At 39.3% G+C, this 20,639-nt stretch overlaps 1 protein-coding gene across 1 annotated transcript in view; it reads left to right on the plus strand.

Annotated features, from left to right (window-relative positions):
• The window catches only part of TPRG1 (tumor protein p63 regulated 1), a 101,756-nt gene that overhangs the window by 24,889 nt on the left and 56,228 nt on the right, over positions 1-20,639 (plus strand). The window contains exon 3 of the mRNA XM_037524553.2: positions 5,574-5,750. Coding sequence (XP_037380450.1) covers positions 5,574-5,750 — 177 coding nt within the window. The remainder of the gene's footprint in view (positions 1-5,573; positions 5,751-20,639) is intronic.

Below are 20,639 nucleotides of genomic sequence, written 5' to 3' on the forward strand. Positions count from 1 at the left end.
GGCAAGTTCGTGGACATCAGGTTTTTGTTAGAACATTGTGTTTAGTTAGAGACCCCATTTTAAACAAATTGAAGAGACTCAGGGAAAGAGTGGCCAAATGATTGAAAGAATTGTGTGTAGCTTATACAGCTAAAGCTTGTCTATGACTTCACTTATTTCAGGGAGAGGGAAATTGCTTTGCTTCACTGCCATGCATTTTTCATCTGTTTGTGTTTGAAGCGTAAACCCAAATTGGATTCTTTTCAGGTCCAGGAACCAGTGGATGCTCAGGGAATATGTGTGGAATGAATGATTCAGAACTTTCCTCCTGGACTGATGGTTTCTGGCTAGCCAATATGCTGACTTCTTTCAGGGCCTGGGCTATGCTACAAGGCTGAAGGGGTATGTGAAGGAAGATTAATTTGTAAATCAGGTGTAGTCACTTTATTCAATATCAGGGAAGTTGTCTACAGAGTGGGGGGGGTGTGTGTTTGTGGGTATGTACGCACACGCACGTTTGTGGCTGAAGCTGTTTTGTGTGGTAGGGAGATAATATTAGAAGAAAATCTTTTATGAAGGAAATCATTTCCAAACCACAAATTAATATGACACAGCATTAAAAGAGCAACTGAAAGCATTGTTAGGCATAGGATGGGGAGCCACTGGAAAGGCATCTGGGATATGTGTAATTGGGTGAGGGTCCTTGAAACTTGTTCTGATGTGTTCTGCCTGTCATTGTTAGTTCGCTGTTGCCCTCTGCTGGTGAAACTGTTGTCATCCCAAGAAACTGAAAATCTCATTTTGGCATTTGTGACAACATGGATGGAATTGGAGGGGATTATGCTGAATGAAATAGATCAGGCGGAAAAAGATAAAATCCTTATGATTGCACTCATTTGTGGAAGATCAAAACAAAACAAGCAAATGAAAAACAAACTCTTAGATTATAAAAACAAAATGGTGGTTATCATAGGGGAAAGGGGATTGGAAGTGAGTCGTTGGCTACAGGGGATCAATTGTATAGGGGTAGATGGAAATTAGGCTTTGGTGACAATCATGATATGGACCATACCATGGTCAAGTTATAATGCTTTATACCTTAAGTATAATTAATGTTTTAAGTCAGTGCACTTTAATAAAACTAAAAAAAAAAAAAGAAATGAAATAAAAGACACCTGAAATATCACCACTCAGAAATAATAAGTGTTAACATTTTAATCTGTGTTTTCTTTGTTGTTACAAAATTGGAAGTATACTTAAAGGTAACATCCTACTTTCCCACAATTTTGGCATGAATATTTTCCCACTGTTTCTGATTATTTTTTGAAAATGTGCTATTTTATGTATATTTCAATATATAAATCTGAGGATCAGATTCCACAAACAGCATGAACTAAGGCATATCGGCAGCATAGCACAAAGATTATTCATTCTTCAATAATTCATTTCAGAAATACTTTTGGACATTTACAAACTTGGAGACACAATGCTGAAAACTGACTGTCTCAGGAGAGGAGATAGGCATTAATTTGGCAATCATAGAAAGAAATAGCTTTAAAATTGCAGCTGGAATAAAGACAAAGAGAAATATGCAGTTTCATGAAAGTGGATATAAGAATGAAGGTAAGTAGACAGAGGTCTGGGAAGACTTGCCAGAGTCTGAGCTCTCTATGAGTTAACTAAAAGAATGTCAAGGAGAACGGAATAGAGAGACTTGGCCTGAAATGAGGCTGAAGAAGTAGTTGGGACCTGATGTTGCAAAACTTCGTAGACCAAATGATGAATTTCTATCGTTTCTCATAAAAGGTCAAGGGAATTATTGAGCTGTGGGAATTATTGAATTGTGGGATCCCCAGGTCCCTAGTTCTCAGGTGTAGGGTCATGCAGGGGGCCTCTCACCGATGGCAAAAGTCCTGGTATGAGGAACATACAGGGAAACCAGTATCTGCTGAAAACTGCAGGCAGAAATTAGAACAGAGATAGTATGCTAAGACTGGCAGGAATAATGGAGCTCCCCCTACCCCTCGCCCCAGGCAATATATCCCCTGGTCATTCCACCCTAGTTTATGTCCCCAAAAACTGCTTACCCCAAGCATGTACACTCCCTGTGTACTTACCCCACCTTTGTACTCAACGCTAAGAAGTAGGAGACTGCCTTTGGGTCAGGCTGCACATACTTCCAGTGTAGCCCCTCTAGGCTTCTCATTCATCCTCACAACTTTGAGTAATCTTTTCCTCATCCTGCACCACTTCCAACACTGCCGCTCCGCAAGGAGACAGGGAATTAAGGCTATATTTGTGCGTGTGTGTTTTGTTTTGAAAGGTCCACCTCATTTTAGCATGGTGAGGAGGCTGCACAGGAACAAGAGTAAATGTAGGTCAATCAGGTCAAGGAGGTTATAGCTCGAATATAGTGAGAGGTTGATTATGATAGAGCAGGTAGGAGATAAGGGAAAACTAGATCAGGACGATGAAATTGAGGTAGAATGGAATATGTGATTTTGAGAGCTGTTTTGTGAGTAAGATGTTTAGGACTTGGCAAATGAGTGGATGCAACAGCATGTGCTGTCTAGAATGGCTCCCACGACTCTAGCTAACAAAACAGGATGGAAGGAGGGGTCTTCCTCAAGATGGGGGACACTGGAAGAGAACACAGTGTGGAAGGGACAGTCATGAGTGTTTGAAAGAACACTTCCAAGAGTGATATCTAGAAGTACATCAACTCCTGTCAGAAGTATGTTTTTTATATTCCCCATACAATTGCACACCCATGTTTTATCACATTTAAACACCACACTGAAGGGTCTTTTATTTGAACATGGGTGGTAATGAGGAGAAAGCCAACACTGCCTGGATTTGATGTCTTCATGCCTGTTTCAGGTACATATACAACTGCTTGTGTAAACAGTGGGCAAGTCATTTTAAGGGTCTCAGGACTTTAGTTTTCTTGTTTTAAAATGAGGATTATAAAAAGGAACTCTCCTGCACTGTTGGTGGGAGTGCAAACTGGTCCAACCACTATGGAGAGCTGTGTGGAGATTTCTGGACCTACTAAACATAGAGCTTCCATATGATCCAGCAATTCCACTCCTAGGTATTTACCCAAAGGACACAGAAACATCAATTCCAAAGAGCACCTGCACCCCTATGTTTATAGCAGCACTATTTACAATAGCTAAGCTTTGGAAACAACCCAAATGCCCAAAAATAGATGACTGGATCAAGAAGATGTGGTACATATACACCATGGAATATTACTCAGCATTCAATAAAGATAAACACATGCAATTTGCAACAACATGGATGGAGCTGGAAGGGATCATGCTCAGCGAAATAAGCCAGGAAGAAAAAGAAAAATACCAGATGGTCTCACTCATAGCAGGAATCTAGAAAACTTAAATAAGGGACCAGGAAAAAGAATAACTATAAGAAAGAAAATATCAAAATCAACAAACAACTATGAACCAGAGACACTCTATGAGGGGTGGGGGGTGGGGGGAAAGGAGGGCTTGGAGTCAAAATAAGGGGGTTGTAATTGTATGGGGAATATAAAAATAAAATTTAAATAAAAAATAAAATGAGGGTCATAATTGAGAGCATTGATATTCAAGGGCTTTTAAATCCCACAAGCTTTGCAAACAATTCAGTATTCCTATGTCTTAAGTTTGTTGTGACTATTATCGCCAAATTTCTCCTATTTAATATTAGGAATATTAGATTCAATGTTTTCTCCATGAGTTCTTTGGAGGGGAAAAAAGTATGATAAAAGTCCAAATAAATAAATATACCACCCAGGAGTTGGAGGAAATGGACCCAAATTATTTATAAACCTGTGTGTTTACTTGAATCCAGACTTTCCCGACATGTAAATTATGCAGATTCTGTGTCATAGCAGAGCACTGTGTGTTCCTAAAAAGAATTCTCTTTTCCCCCAAATCCTTTACCTTTTAAAATAAATCTCATTATGGAGTGCTGACATTTTCAGTAAAACCATTCAACCAAAAGCTGCAGTTTTTTATATACTAAAAACAAGTCTGGTTTATTAGGCAGCAGCTTATAACTTGCTGCTAAGTAGATGCAATCTATTTAGAGAAATTTATGTAGATATTTGATAAGACATTTCAGAATCCCCGTCTCTTTCTGACTAAGGCTGAGAGTGTTAAATAGATTATCAAGCACCCCTCCTCCCTCAGTGGAGGGATTGAGTACTGCAGAATGTTGGAGTGACTAGAAACTGAGGAACCAAGATTTAAACCAAATCCTGCAGACTCTGCATCACTATTATCTCTACCATCGACTACCTGCTAACTCTACTATTTTATTCTGGCTCAGAGACTTTGGATATAACCTCCAAAGGGTTGTGGAGCGATGTGGAGTGAATATTTATAAATACAAAATGGCTTCCATGAAATCATGCCTTCATCAATGATCTCAGCTTTCTTTTCTTCCTCTGTTTCTCCTTTGTGCACCTTCATCTTTTCTTTTTACTTCCTTCATATCTCCTTTGTTCCTTTAGCCACGAATTAACTCCTACTTATTCTTGTGTATCTTCTGCCTTTGTATTACACTGAGGAATGTGACATATTTAGGTTACCCACGTTCACTTAGTAACTTAGGTCCCTGCCAGTGATAGTAACAGCTAATTTGAGGAGCACAAATTGAGAATTATTTCCCTTCATGCTCTCCTGAAAATTATGAGGTAAGTACTACTGTTGTCTACATTTCAGAGAAAGAGGACATGAGCATAGTTAGGTTCAATGTCCATTCTTACATAGTAAGTGACAGAGCTGGAAGCCCCCACCCATGCCCTTACTTAGTGCAAAGGGTTCCAAAATGATTATGATTGGGATTCATCTGTTCTTTCAACCGATCTTTACTTAGGGCAGGCTAATTGAAAGGCATTGAATGAATGAGTAGTCCAACGGACACAATCTCTGCCCTATGGAACACACACACGAACACACATACACACACAAACACACACATACTCCCTCCACACACATACTTACACATAGGAATGATGCTCAGTCAGCACTCACTGGAATTGCTCTAACCTCTGTATTTTGCTATTCTGATCTATTCTGGGAAGATATAAAGGCTCATGAATTAATTGGTTGCTAACATGACATACACTTTCAATACCCTTAATGGATCCTATCATGGGTATGGATGGTAGTGATCTCTGATCTCTGTGGTCATAAAACATTTCCCGTAATCTCCACCTCCCTTCATCCCTTAGGTTGTGGGGTCAGATTAAAACAGAGGGAATGGCATTAGATAGTCTTCAGCCCCTCTTTCTTCTGAGCTGATCAAACTTCACTATGTTCTGTGTTAGTAGAAATTGTTCAATGAATGCCATTATTATTATTTTTAATTTAGTTCAATTCTTATCAAAGTAACATTGTATTATATGAGTTTCAGGTGTGCACCATCGAGAATGAACATGTGCAGGGGAAAGGATAGGTTAGGATTTTTAGCAGAGAACTTAATATAGTTGAACTACCTTTTAACTCTCAATGAAGCACATTTGAAAGCCATTATATTTTACTTGGGAAAATTACATCAACTTTTCTTCCCTGTGATGATTCCTACAGGATCGACCACTGGAATAATGAGAAGGAGAGGGTATTGATGGTCACAGACAAGACTCTTCTCATCTGCAAATATGACTTCATCATGCTCAGTTGTGTGCAGATGCAGCGGGTTCCCCTGAGCTGTCTCTATCGCATCTGCCTGGGCAAGTTTGCCTTCCCTGGGTTGTCACTGAACAAGTGAGTCTGTGGTCTTAGACTTGGGAAAGTGCACAATGTGTTTGGCTGGGGACTGACGGGGGGCGGGGACTTGGGCACAGAGGCAAAGCAGGGAGAACCCAGGGGAAAGCAGTGAAGCTCTATAGTTGAATTCATCAAACTATCATTGAGTTCCTACACTAGGTCAGGCAGTAGGGATAGAAATTTAAATAAATTTACATTTTAATATGAGAATCTAACAAGCAAATGGTTAAATATAAACTGAAGTGAACGGTGAACATATTAAGGAAATACTCTTTTTTTTTTATTGTGGTATTGTTGGTTGACAACACTGTACTTGATTTTTTTTTTTTTAAGATTTATTTATTTATACAAGCACTGGGTACAGTCAGAAGCACGGGAGGGTGAGAGAATTCACCAGAGCCAGAGCAGGGAACAGAACAGGCAGACTGACGAAATACACTGCTGAGGGGAGCAGCGGGCGCGGCAGGAGAGGTCTGCTGCACCATGTGGGACCCTCTCTGGTGGCCGGGGTTCAAACCGGCCACCAGAGAGGGTGCGGGCAGAGGCTGCAGGCAGCCTTGCTGCGCCACCAGGGGAGGCCCTTAAGGAAATATTCTTAACCTAATTTGTGTGGCAGAGAACCAGAGAAGCTTTGCTTGAGAAGCACTTGAGACAATATTTGACATTGTGTAGAAGTCAGTCAAAGAAGGAAAACAAAAGTTTAAGAACAGGGCCTCCCTGGTGGCTCAGGGGTTAAAGACAGCTCTGTCAAGTTATTGCCAGCCACTGCAGCAGGAGTTCCATCCTGGGCCGGCCAGGGAGCTAAACCACACGGTGCAGCAGATCACTCCTCTCTCGCCCACTGCTCCCCTCAGCAGTGTATTTCAGTAGAACCATCTATTCTGCCCCCCACTCTCTCTGGTGAATCCTCTCACCCCCTGCACCTCTGATCTGTATGTCTCCTTTACAGAAGCTCTTCTGCCCATTTTTTTTTGATTGGGTTGCTTTCTTTTTGTTGAGTTGCATATGTTCTTTATATATTTTGGATATCAGCCCTTTGCAGATTATGTTGTGCAAATATTTCCCCCTATTCAGCTAGTGTCTTTGTGTTTTACTGAATTTCTTTCGCCACACAGAAGCTTTATAGTTAGGCATACCATTTGTTCATATTTTCTTTTGCTTCTCTTGCCATTGGATACAAACCCCCAAGACATCTCTGAAGCCAATGCCATGGAGGGTTATGTCTACTTTTTCTTCAGTGAATTTTATAATTTCATGTTTATAGATCCATGTATATTTTAGAAGTTGTAATGTTTAATTTCCAACTATTTTTAACTTTCCTAGATATTTTAATATTACTGAATTTGTATGTCATTGATAGTAATCCTTGTAAATATAGTGTGATTTGTTCTAGTGATCAAACAATAGTATATCTTTGTGAATATACCAAATACATTTGAAAATAATTCAAAATGTAGCTTTCTATAAATATCAAGTAGCTCATTGTTTTTGATACTGTTATTTAAATGATCTATGATTTTACTGGATTTTATCTAATATCCTAACAGGAAAGAAAAAATGTTAATATCTATCACTGTTATATTTTCTCATTTCTTTTATTAATTTTTGTTTCATGTGTTTTCAAAGCTCATTATTAGTTACATACACATTTTTGAAAGGTATGTCTTCTTGATGAAGTGAACCTTTATCATTATGAAATACTCCTCCTTTTCTCTGGCAATTCTTTATGTTTTGAGCCTATTTTTATATTTAATATCATAGCCACTTTATCATTTGTATACATTTTATACTTTTTTTACACAATGTATATATTTTTATCCATTTCCTATCTCCATCTCTTATTTATTTATTTTTTAGTCTTTTTAACATAACATTGGTATGTGACATTATATAGGTTTCAGGTGTCCCAAATTAAATTCAACATCTATGCAATATGACACCATGGTGAGCACCAGAAGACTAGTTTCCATCCTCCATCAGTCTCTATCATTGTACTTAAAATGCATTTCTTGTGGAGATCACAAAATCGTGTCATATATTTAATTAATTCTGATAACCTCTATCTTTTAAGTGGAGAGTTTAGACCCTTACATTTTATATAACTTTGATATGATTGAAGTTAATCTCACCTATTCTTTTTCTGTTTCCCTTCTGATGTCTTATTTTACTATTCTCTTTTCAAACTTCTTGAATGTTTTGAACATTCATCATAATTCAATTTTAATGTGCCTATTGCTATTTTAGCTGTAACATTTTGTATAATTTTGTGGTCACTTTAGGGCAGTATCTCAATCTCTGAATTATTTCCACTTTGGGCAGGATAATTTTTTCATGTGGGAAGCTATTCTGTGTACTGTGGGGTCATTAGCAGTTTTCCTGGTCTCTACCCACTAGATGCCAGTAGCATCTTGCCTCTGCTATGGCAATCAAAATGTCCTCAGACCTTGAGAAATGGTCAGGGGCAAAATCACTGTAGATTGAACACCACTGTGCTAGAATTATATATACTTAATATTCATAGGTTACTTTGAACTATTATCATAGTATCACATATAGGTAAAACAGAAATATTTTAATCATATTATTTTAAAAATGAAAATATTGGATATAGTCTGAGGGATTCTGTGTGGCCACATGAGAAAACAAGAATAAGACTTGGAAGAAGTAAATTTACTGGACTCAGTGATCTGAGAAAAGGGCTCACCACCAGCCATGCAGGGGACCAGGGGAGGCACCAGTGCTTGTCAAGAGACAGAAGTGGCTGGGGCTAGGAGAGAACCAAGACCATGACCTTTATTGGGTTTTCCATAGGAAAAACAAGGCAAGAAAAGAAAAACAGGTTAGGATTGGCTATTTTGAATACTTTTGGTAAGCTTTATTTCTTAAGGGTGGCTCCTTGTTGCCTAGTACCTGATCCTGGAATGATTAGGGCAGAGAAATATTGTCTTATTGTGTATTTAGACCAGAGTGGGGCCTGGCTCTTGACTGTTAAATTTGCATATCAATGTTGTGCCCTGGGCTGAACTTCTAGCTCTCTCTGAATAGGCTAGCCCCCAAGAGAGTCAGGTTCTTCCCAGCCAGAGGATTTTATTTTTCAGATGTCAAGACATTGCAATATGTACAAAATTTTTAAATGTATACTATATATAGAGATCCATTTAGGTTTATCACTTTTATGTGCATTTAAAATTTTATATGAAAATAAAAATTTTATTTTGAGAAATCATGTGTATTCAAACCAAACAGGATAAAAAAAAGTATTATATTTATGCAAAGGTTTCATTTCTGAATGCTTATCATTTATTCCAGAAGATTCAAGTTTCCTTTTGATGTCATATTCTTTACACATGAAAAATTCAATAAGTGACACTTAGATAAACTATTGTTATTTATTTATTTTTCTCTGTTTTTCCCTATTTATTTATTAAATTATTTTTTGGCTACCTGATTGGCTATAAACTGAGAGGAGAATTAAATGTTTCCTCATTATATGACTCTTATCTTGTAATTCTACTTTTGTGACTTTATATCATGAATGTTGATATTGTATTGTTTGATATAGAATCATTTATATATATTGAATCTTTATTTTAGATTATATAATTTTTCATTATATAGCTTATCCCCTTTAAGTTTTTATCTATTTTTAGTCTTATTGGCTGAGTATTGCAAATTCTTTTTCTCTGAATTTTCCTCATATATTTTTGCCTATTTTTTTACTTTAAACTTTGAGTCTCTTTGTTTTTCATGTGTTCTTTTATTAGGTATGTGATTGAATTTTTTTTGTGATTCAACCTGGGGGTCTTTATTATGATCCTATTTACATATATTGACAACATTCGTGGTATTAATTCTGCTATCTTGATTTCCATATTGTTGTAGTTTTACAAATTAAATTACTATATTTTCTATATTTCTTTTGCTTTCCATTGAATGCATTTTTTTAAAAGACTTATTTTTATTTATACAAGAGCTGGGGTACAGTCTACATGTGCGGGAGGGTGAGAGGATTCACCAGAGATAGAGCGGGGAACAGAACAGGCAGACTGATGAAATACATTGCTGAGGGGAGCAGTGGGTGAGGCAGGAGAGGTCTGCCTCACAATGTGGGATTCTCCCTGGCCAGCCGGGAATTGAACCAGTGCTGCGGAGGCTGTGGACAGCTTCACAGTGTTGCGCTTAACCCCCTGCGCCACCGGGGAGGAGGCCCTGAGTGTATTTTTCTTTTAACATAGAAAATTTATAGTTTTTTTTCTACAAATGTTTGTGAGTATAACTTAACATAGCATTCTTGATCCTATCTTTTTGAATGTTATCTATTGAATTTTTAATATAAATCTATTTACATTAACAACCCCTTTCATTTCTTTTTAATTCGCCATCATTCGTTCATTTTTTAAAAGGCTGCTTTCATAACACTTTTAGCTCCTTTAATGGTTATTTACTTAAATAATATTCTTCCTTTTCATGTGCCATCTTAGGGTATATTAAAACTTCATTCCTAAAGATAAGTAATCTGCATATTCATAATATTCCCACATTTTTCCATCCTTGACCTCCCTTCTTTCATTAGTTTTTATCAGAAAAAAATTATTTTTATGGAATATTTTATTTTATTTCCCATGAGGCACCCAATTATTACCACAGAGAGTTGATGTAATTCCAGCTTTCCTAATTAACTTGTGTGGCTTTTTCCAGATATGTATGCAGGGGTTAGAATGAGAAAGCTGAGCTGCGCCAGCCCCTGGCATGCTGGTAAATGTTAAAGGGCTTCCCTTGGGCACCCAGAAGTAGGAACAGCATGATGAGGGATTTTTTTAAGCCCTGCTCAGTTTTCTTAGCAAACCTCCGTAGTAGATTTCTGGGTTACAGGTAGAATCCTGGTTTTCATCCCCAATTTTACAACTGTTAACTTTGTTTCCTCATCTACCCAAAGGTAGCATTAAACATCATTCTGCTTCATTAACAGACTTATTGTAAGACTCTAATGAGATAGTTTGAAAGCAATTTTAATATGCTGTGTAGATATTGAGTGTTAACAAGTTCTGATTCTCTCTCAGATAAAAAGCTTTGGAATAAAGTAGATTAATTTGATTGTGATCTTTATTACCAAGTCAGTTGGCCCTTCTTGACTGGGCATTAAGTCACTGTGATGAGGTCAGAGGTCAGGAAGCAGCTGGCAGAGGAAGGAGAAAGAGGTAAGGCAAAGTCAGCTGCTCAATAATCATAAGCTGACTCAGGAGGAACATTTGGATCGAGTCTGAGCAAATTCACTTGTAAGAAAATTCAATGCTTTATCATTAGCACCTGCTGGCTAAAGGTGGTAATGCTGACAATCTTTACCAGGTGCTTTACCTCCTCCCCTCTGCTATTTGACTTTCAACACCCAAGACTAAGTAGGGCAGGTTAACTACATGTGGAAGATAAAGTGAGGTTAAAAGGGTCATTCAGGCTCCATCCCTGTGTAGTAGAAGCGTTAACTTTCAAAATCAATTCCAGCCTGTCCTTTTCTTTGCATGAGCAATATTTTCTTTCTTTCTCTTTCTTTCCCTTCCGCTCCGGTTTCTCTGCCTCTGCCTCTGCTTTTTCATCCCCTCTTCTCTTTCCATCTTCTCTGTATGAAGATAACCTCTCCTGTTAATGTTACTTCTGCTTTTCTCAAGAAGCCGTGAAAAGGACTATAGAGACTCAGCAGACATGTGCCAGCACATCCCACACACTGGTGCTTATAAAACAGGGTTGTTTTGTTTTATTCACTGTTTGCCTTTGGCTTAATGTGAAGGGAGGAGATGATGGCATAAGACAACAAAAGGTTATGGATCCTTCATCCGTGAGATAAAGGCAGATTCCTGGAATTAGAGCATTCACCAGAGACAAAACCAGGAAATGCTGGAAGGCCTGGTTATCCTCTGTGGTAAAGGGTTGCTGGCCCATATCATTTGTCATGGTTCCTTAACTGAAATGGGAACCCTAATCTTAATTTTATCATAATTAGATTCATTCCCCAATTTTAATTAAAAATGAATTTTCATAATCCTCTCATGTCTGAAATCTCTCAGAAAAGAGAAGACTAGGCTTCTATGAGAATTAAACATAAGGTTAAAGCCATGACTACTCTTAATCACGTCAATATTTTGCTGTTTGAATTTGGATAATTCACTTTAATTCTTGGGCTCTCAATTTCCACTCTAGAAAATGTCAATATCAAAAATCCCTTACAGGCCTAATTCACAGGACATGGTAGATTTAAATGATGAATGTAAAGTGTTTTATAAATTGTAAAGTGCTAGAATAAAGTAAGTTGCCCCTTAAAGACTTCTAAAAATTCATATTTACTTGTCAACTCTCTGTTTTTTTATATACCTGCAAGAAATAATGAGGAGGAAAGTGAGACTCAGAGTATTGGAGTGCCTTGTATTTAATCACGTCAACAGATGGTGGCAAGGGATGAAACGAGAACTGCTCTGATTTCAAATCCTCCCTTGTCACATAACTTATTCCTACCAGCACTCAAATGCATTGTAATTTTTGAAAATAAATAGGTTGTTTCTTTGCCTCTGTTTCCAACTGAACTCTGTAATGAGGAGGTAGTGGGCATACAGTCTAGAGATTGGAGAGCTGGTTCTGAAGTCAGACTGCCTGGGAGCCAGTGCAAGATCTGAGTGACCAAGAACAGTTCACTCAGCAATCCTAATCCTCGCCAATGTCTCCTCATTTGTAAACTGGAGAGGATAACAGCATCTATCTCACTGGTCTGTGTGGAGGATTAAATCATTCATATAAATACTTAGAAAAATATCTAGCATGGAGTAAGCCCTCCAGACAAGCAAGTGCCTATAATAGAATTGGTAGAAAGACTCTGGTTTAGGATTCAGAGACCTGGGCCTTGACCCACTTTCCTGATGTAAGTCTTCTCCCTTGCTGAGTCTCAGTTGACTCATTCATAAAATCATCATCATTTTATTACTATTATTATTATTATTTGGTCTTGATATGCTGTGCTTTTATGATACTCTATTGTTGTAGCAATTTTCCCAACGTCATTCATCTTAGGGGTCTAAGAGATTTTATCTAATCAATTATGTCTGTGAAAAATGCCTCTAAAGGGATTTTCTGCTGGAGAATATTGTTGCTGTCACCTAGATAGGTCAACAAAAGCTGAGCTGGAAGGTCAACCCAAGAAATGTCTTCCTGCAAGAGTAGACATTGCCCATTTATCTCTCTACGCTGTAAAACATTTACATTCTGCAAAGCACAAGGGACAGGCCATGGCACGGAAGCCAGACTTGGGACTCCGTGAGCAGGGTCATCTCTCATGCTGCGTGCAGAGACTGCGTGCAAGCAGTTGCAAGGAGCCTCCCTGCTACCTTTGGGTCAGACTGGACAGCAGAAGCAGGCATCCCAGGCATGACTCCCTCCCCTCAGTCATGCTCCCTTAGATCCAAAGGCCAGAAAGCTGCTCTGTGACTGGAGAGTTCTAATTTGGCTTTTCTTCCTCAGACAACAGCTTCAAAGAGCCTCTGCTCTGCTCTGGCAGAACAGGCTCATGGCCCAGGTCCATTCTGCTGGCTTTGCGTCTGAAAGTACGTTCTAATCACTGTTATAAGCGTGGTTCTGTGGAACACCTTGTAAAATATTTTCCTATTGCTCCAGCAACATCTCCTGTCTAGACAATCTAATTATGAACACAGAGCAAACAGTCGAAGTGTATGCCACCCCCAAGGGTTGCCCAACTCCAGGAGTGGGCTTGGGAGGACTGGGGATGGGGTGTGAATGGTGCTGGTTATTTTTTGTCGGCGTGACCAGAAAGTTGAGTGCACCCAAAGAATCCAGCTAACTTTTAATTAAAAAGGAGCGATCTGGTGGAAGCTGGCATTTTGTTGTTTTCCCAAACCCAGTGGAGGATTAAAGGTACCGATTTATTTCCCCAATCACATCTTTTTCTTGGCTTCAAAGGTGGTTTGTGGTATTAACTTTAAAAAATAAGGCCACTGATTTAATAATCTGTCTTTCCAGCAGCATTTTGAGGATTTCCACATAGTAATTTGATCACATCCCCCCGACAAGCCATGTGGGCGTTGCACATGACAAAATGATGAGACATGGTCTTTGTCCCCAAGGTGTCCGCAGGCTCGTAGGAATGCACACACTGGTGCTTTAACCAAGTTTGGTTAGTGCTCCAATGGAAAACCATTGTGTGGTTACCACTGTGGTAACCACAGCAGAAGAGGAGAGAATTTCTCATGGGAGTTATGGGAAGGTCTTATGGAGAAGGTGGAGTCTGAGCAGCTCTTTATAGGATAAGCAGAATTTAGCAGAGAAATAGGAAGGAGCAGGGCAATCCTGGCACAATCAGACAAAAGTCCAACTGGTGTGATCAAGTCAGGTTTCCCATGAAGCTGGCTCCCAGTTGTTGGAAAGGTTTGGTGGGGGTTTCTGCATGGCTTTGAATGATAATATGAGCATGGGATAATACCAGATTGGGAAATGGTGGAGATTTAAGGGAAGGAGCTCCAAATGATTGCCACTCTGCTTCAGAAAAACAAGGGTGGTTACATTGTAAAAGGTGGTTTGGAAAAAACAGAGAAAGGGTGGGCTAGGGGAGAGATCTTCTGAAGGTGGTGTTGGGGAATTGTAATGCATGGACTGGGTGAGTAAAGTAGATCATGGATGTGAGAAGACTTGGCTAAAGTAGAATCTCTGGCATACGTTAGCTATATTGGGTTCACTGTGTGGGAGAAGGAGGTGGGAGGGGCTGTGGGCAGATAAGTGGAAGATGCACTTCTTGTTTATTATTTGAAGTGCTTGATTGGCTATGGGAAAAAGATGATGATTGAGATAAACTAATCATTCAGCTGGCATTTATTGAGCACTTGCCATTGTAAGGTGCTGTGTTGGAGATGTGATAGCATTGTGTTAAAGTCAGAGTTGCTGTCTTCATGGAACTCACAATCAAGGAGGGAACAGAAAATAATCAAATAACTGCATGGATATGTATAAAATCACAGCAGTGATAAGTGCTTTGAAGGAGAGATAGATGGGATGTGAGAATTATCTATTGCTATGTAACAACTTACCTCATACCTTAGCATAAAATAACAAGCACATATTATCCCTGTTTCTGGGTCAGGAATATGGGTGTGAGTTGGCTGGGTCTGCTGTTTCTGAATCTGCCACAAAGCTTCATTCAAACCCAGTGGGTCTGTGGCATTTCAACGCTCATTCAACGAAGGATCACTTTCAAGGATCACTTTCACTCATGTAACTGTCAGCAGACACCAGTCCCCACTGGCTATTGGTCAGAGATATTGCTTTCTACCATATGAAAATTTCTTTAAGTTACTGACAATATGGCTACCAGCTTCCCTCAGGGAGGAAGGTAAAGTGTAAGAGAGAGCAAGGGTCGTTGACCAAGCTAGCAGCCACAAGCTTCAGGTCACCTAATCTTGGAGGTGACATTCATTACCTGTGTTACTCCAGCCATGTCACTAAATCCAGTTCACACTTAAGGGGACGCTATCACACAAGGGCATGAATGTCAAGAAGGAGGCATTATTGGACATTTTTGGAGAGGTGCCATGTGAAAGATATCAGAGCATTTATCACAAGATTTGGGGCTAGATTGGAGGCTGAAGATCAGGAAGTTTGGTCTGAGGGAGGGATTCTGGAGCTGGGATTGGAAGGATGAGAAGGAGTTGACAAGGTTAAGGGGGTTATGGAAGGAAAAGGGAAGAATATGTGCAAAAATGTCAGGGAGTCCGATACTTTGGAGGCACTAAAAATTGGCCAGTGTGGAGATGAATTTTGTATTTAGACTTCGATGAACCATGCCATTATGGAGTAGTCAGAGTAATTCTGACATGTGTACTGGCATTAACGAGAAAGTGAAGGGATTCATAGTTAAAAATAATGTGAAATCCCTTGCTTTAAACAGTGGGTCTGTCTCTGGAATTGCTGAGAAATGGGTCTTATTCAGTGTATAAAATGAAAAAAATTGCCCACTTATCTCTTAGGATAATTACTTATTGTGTAATGAGAAAATGTCCATAAATCTCCCTGAGCTTCTAGAAGAAAGGTATTATATTAAAAGACACAGCTTTATTATGATGATGGAAACAGATTTGGAGAATTAAAATCAGATGTGCATTTTGATGCTGTAGCATTTTATGCCAAACCAAATCCTATGAAGTTCACCTGATTCTTGAGAAATGTTTTAGGTTAGGAAATGGAAGCAGCAGGAAATTGGGAGGTGATTGGAATGGATGTAGGCGTGCAGAGGCAGGGCAAGCTTGGAGAGTGCTCTCTTTTGAGTTCACCCACTCTGATAAGGAAGAGCCCTCTCTCCCTTGTGAATCTTAATTAAGTGGGCATGAGCACTTAGAAATGCAACATGGCCACATTATCTGAATTCTCGTTCTAATTCTGCCTATAATTTTCTGTGTATTGTTGAAAAAAATTTCCTCTCTCAGAGTCTTAATTGATGCCCTTGTAACAAGAAAGGAGTTAAATTAGAAGACCTTTGAGGTCTCTATTTTCTCTTGGACCAATGATTAACCAAGATTTTATAATACTTTCTCCAGTTTTACTCCTATAAAATGAGAACAATCAGAATGCCTTGCTAGCAGTCAAGAAATACATTGGCCAATGAAAGTTTTTGTTTTGGAAAAGTTTAATATTCATTGCATAACTTGAGCATTTGTGCACATATTTTGCAGATCCAAGGGGAAGATGGAATGGGAAAAAAGAAAATAGGTTAGAGTTGGAGTTTGATCTACTTTTCCAGCTTCAATTCTTCTCATCTCTTCTCTTTTTTGCCCCTTGCTCTTCTCTCACCAAAGAAAATACTTTTAAAAAAGGAAAATATTTGTCTTAGATGGAAGGGAGGTGAGAAGTTATTGAATAAGAGTCCAATCCGCTTTCTTTCTGGAGTAATTCCTTTGCTTCATATCCCTCCCTTCTTTCCCCAAATAGTCTCTCAGTAAAGAATCTAAGGTGATTCAGTACTTTTCTCCCCATGTTAATCAATATTTATGGAAGTATTCTGTACTCCATAAGATACAGATAAAAATCCCTGGAACAACTAAAATCCAAAATTGTATATGTATGTGTATATGTGTGTTTGTGTATATACATATGTACATATGTGTATATATATCTATGTATATACACATACATATATACATATGCACACACAGAGCATTGGATTATACAACAACCAAAAAAACACAGGCGTATAAAAATAGCAGAACACAGCTAACAGTGACAGAAGTTCAATATTAATGTACTTATTCAAAGTTTTAAAAATGTAAAACTTGAATGAAACTTTTTATTTCAAGAAAAAAAGCAAATGAACTAACAAAATACAAAAAAATCAGGTCTTAGTCTCTGATAACTAAGTGGCAGCTGCCATAAAGGAAAGGGAGAGAAGTAGAGGAGTGGATAGAAGGGGTCAATTTGATCTTGATGAATGACAATAGACTTTTGGTTGTAGGGGTGGTGTGGTATGTGCATCTATCGAGATGTGAAGCTGTACTCTGGAAAATTAAATTGTATTGTCTTCTTTTTCCCTTCTACATCAGAATCCTGGAAATCCTGTCTTGAAAACTTCAATTTAGTTTTCAGACTAGGAGAAATAATATGCTACAAATGACATGGTATTGGTCCCCAGTAACATTCTCCTACCTCCTCATCTAATAGTTATTAGAGGGCCAAATACCTGAGACACATTTCTCAGACTCTCTCAAAGATCAGAGTGTCCATTTGACTAAGCTTTGGCCAATGAAATATAAATGGAAGAAATGGGGGGATCTTCTGGGAAGACTCTTTAAAAGACAAGGAAGCACTTGTCTCTGTTCCTTTCTGCTTTCCTTTCTTCTGTCTGCAAGATGGATGTAATGTTCCAGCCAACATCTTGGACCATGGATCCAAGAATCAAGCATAGGAGTGACAGAGGAAAACTAGAAGGAACCTGGCTTCTGAATGATTCTGTGGAACTGCCTTTCCACTCCTGTGCTGCCCACTTCTGAATTCTTTTACTATTAGGAAACGTGATTCATCATCAGTTGGGATTTGTCTGTTATCTGCAGTCAAAACTCATCCTAATAGAGCCAGAGAATAACAGAAGGCATTCTGCCAACTCTTGAAGGTGAAAATGTTGAGTGAGTAGAGTATTCAGACTCCACAGACCACAGTTCTAATACAAAAATGTGTCACTTATTGGCTTTTCTACATAATTTTTTGGAGACTTCTTCTTTTATCTTTTTTTTTTTTAAGATTTATTTTTATTTATTTATTTATGCAAGCACTGGGTACAGTCAGAAGCGCGGGAGGGTGAGAGAATTCACCAGAGCCAGAGCAGGGAGCAGAAAGGCAGAGTGACGAAGTACACTGCTGAGGGGAGCAGCGGGCGGCAGGAGAGGTCTGCGCGCCATGCAGGACCCTCCTCCGGTGGCCGGGGAGCAGCCGGGGATCGAACTGGCGCTGCAGAGGCTGCGAGCAGCTTCACAACCCAGCGCTCAACCGCTGCACCACAGGGGAGGCCCCTTGTTCTTTTATCTTTAAAATGAGTTGATAATATCAACCCCATGGAGATGTGAAGATTAAATGAGAACACTTGAAAAATGTCAAACTGGTGCCTGTTCTACATTTATGATGATCCAAATATATCAGCTTCCTTTTGCTTTCTAATTTTTGTTCTGCTTTTGTTAGGAAGATACCTCTCTAGATGCGTCCTTTGTTGTATTGCAAAATGATTATAGAGACCCAGTGCCTCAGAAGCTACTGAGTCACTCAGTAGGGCAGTTAGGACAATATGTCTGTGCTGTAAGTTTTACAAGAAAAAGTATTAATCATTCCTTTGGCCTGTTACTTAGTGGCAAACTAACAGACTGGAACTTGGAAATAGAACATGATGAGTTGCTTTGAGACAGTGTAACATTATTATTGGGAGATAGAAGCTATATTTCTTGGAGGAGGGAAGGTGCATTTCAAAATATTCCTAAAAATAAGATTGCACACTTTAGTTCGGACTAAACAGAAGGCATGTGTATTACAGAAGGAATGACTCTACAGGTATGCACAGAGAAGTGACCTTTAACCCACTGCATGGACACCTATGGTTATATTTATACCATTTGAAAATTTGGTGGTCCTGAAAGAAACTTGGTTCTAGTGCAAAAATCTAACTTATGATTAATATTAATTAATATTCCTTGATTTTTTTTTACTTAAAAAAGTTGTTCAATGAATTTATATAGTTACAGTCATTGTGTGTTTTTCTTGTCCTTCATGTATATTGAGTTTTATTTCCCAGATTGTGGAAACAGGGTTAATTATGTTAGTTTTTTTTTAAAGATTTATTTATTTATGCATACAAGAACTGAGGTGTAAGCCAGAGTGTGGGGGGTGAAAGGATTCACTAGAGAGAGTGGGGAGCAGAACAGGCAGATCTACTGAAATACACTGCTGAGGGGAGCAACGGGCAAGACAGGAGAGGTCTGCTGTGCCATGTGGGTTGCTCCCTGGCTGGCCAGGGATCAAACTCATGCTGCAGTGGCTGGCAATAGCTTGATAGCACTGTCTTTAACCCCTGCACCACGAGTGAGACCCAATTGTGTTAGTTTTAATGCAATGATTCAGGAAAAGGAGGGTAACAGCCCAATAGACTCTGGCAAGAAAGAAAGATGAATTCTGTATTATCTTGACCTCAGGTGGCCCGAGATTCAATACATAGAAAATACATAAGTACTGGGCCTCCCCTGTGGCCCAGCGGTTGAGCGCTGGGCTGTGGGGCCACGACGTTGCTCGCAGCCTCTTTAGCACTGGTTCGATCCCTGGCGGCGGGCGAGAGTCCCACATGGCACACAGACCTCTCCTGCCGCCTGCTGCTCCCCTCAGCAGTGTGTTTCGTCCATTTGCCTTTTCTGTTCCCCGCTCTGGCTCTGTTGAATTCTCTCACCCTCCTGAGCTTCTGACTGTACCCAGTGCTTGTATAAATAAATAAATAAATAAATCTTTAAAAAGAAAAAGAACATTTATTAAAAAAAATAAAATACATATGTATTGAGTAAATATGTAGAAAAATAGTTGTCCTATAAGATATAACACGATAAGCCCTAAAAGATAGAAGCAATGTATTATGGAGCACAGAACAGGCAATCACTCTTTTTAGGTCAAGAATTGTCATAGGCCCTCCCCGGTGGCTCAGCGGTTGAACGCTGGGTTGCGAAGCTGCCCGCGGCCTCTGCAGCGCTGGTTCGATCCCCGGCTGCTCCCCAGCCACGGGAGGAGGGTCCCGCATGGCGCACAGACCTCTCCTGCCGCCCGCTGCTCCCCTCAGCAGTGTACTTCGGTCTTTCTGCCTGCTCTGCTCCCCGCTCTGGCTCTGGTGAATTCTCTCACCCTCCTGCGCTTCTGACTGTACCCAGTGCTTGTATAAATATAAATAAATAAACAAATAAATAATAAAAAAATTTGTCATAGATGATAGATTGATGTGTTTTGGTAGAAAACAATAAGGTACCTGATAGGCTGGGGAAAGAGATTATCAAGGACCCGATGCTACACAAGCGTCCACGGTAGTTTCAGAAGCCATGACTATTCTGGCCACTGGAGGGAAGGAAGAGGGAGAAAGAGAAGTGAGAGACACAGGCTTGAATGGCAGGATAAGGAGGGTTCATATATTCTGATTGGCTAACAGAACTCATACAACTTTTAATGCAGAAAGTCTTTGTTTTTGTGTCCCTACAACCCATAGCACAAAGTTAGCATGTGGCAGGCACATTGTGGTGCACTTAATGAATGGTGAGTAAATGATTGAAATCGGTAGTTGTGTGTACTGAGAAAACTTTAATCATATCTTTGAGTCAGTTCTGGTGAGAGGTGCTG

Source organism: Talpa occidentalis, unplaced genomic scaffold (genome assembly GCF_014898055.3).
Source record: "Talpa occidentalis isolate TD23 unplaced genomic scaffold, MPIMG_talOcc4v2.1 talOcc4.4, whole genome shotgun sequence".
Classification (NCBI taxonomy): domain Eukaryota; kingdom Metazoa; phylum Chordata; class Mammalia; order Eulipotyphla; family Talpidae; genus Talpa; species Talpa occidentalis.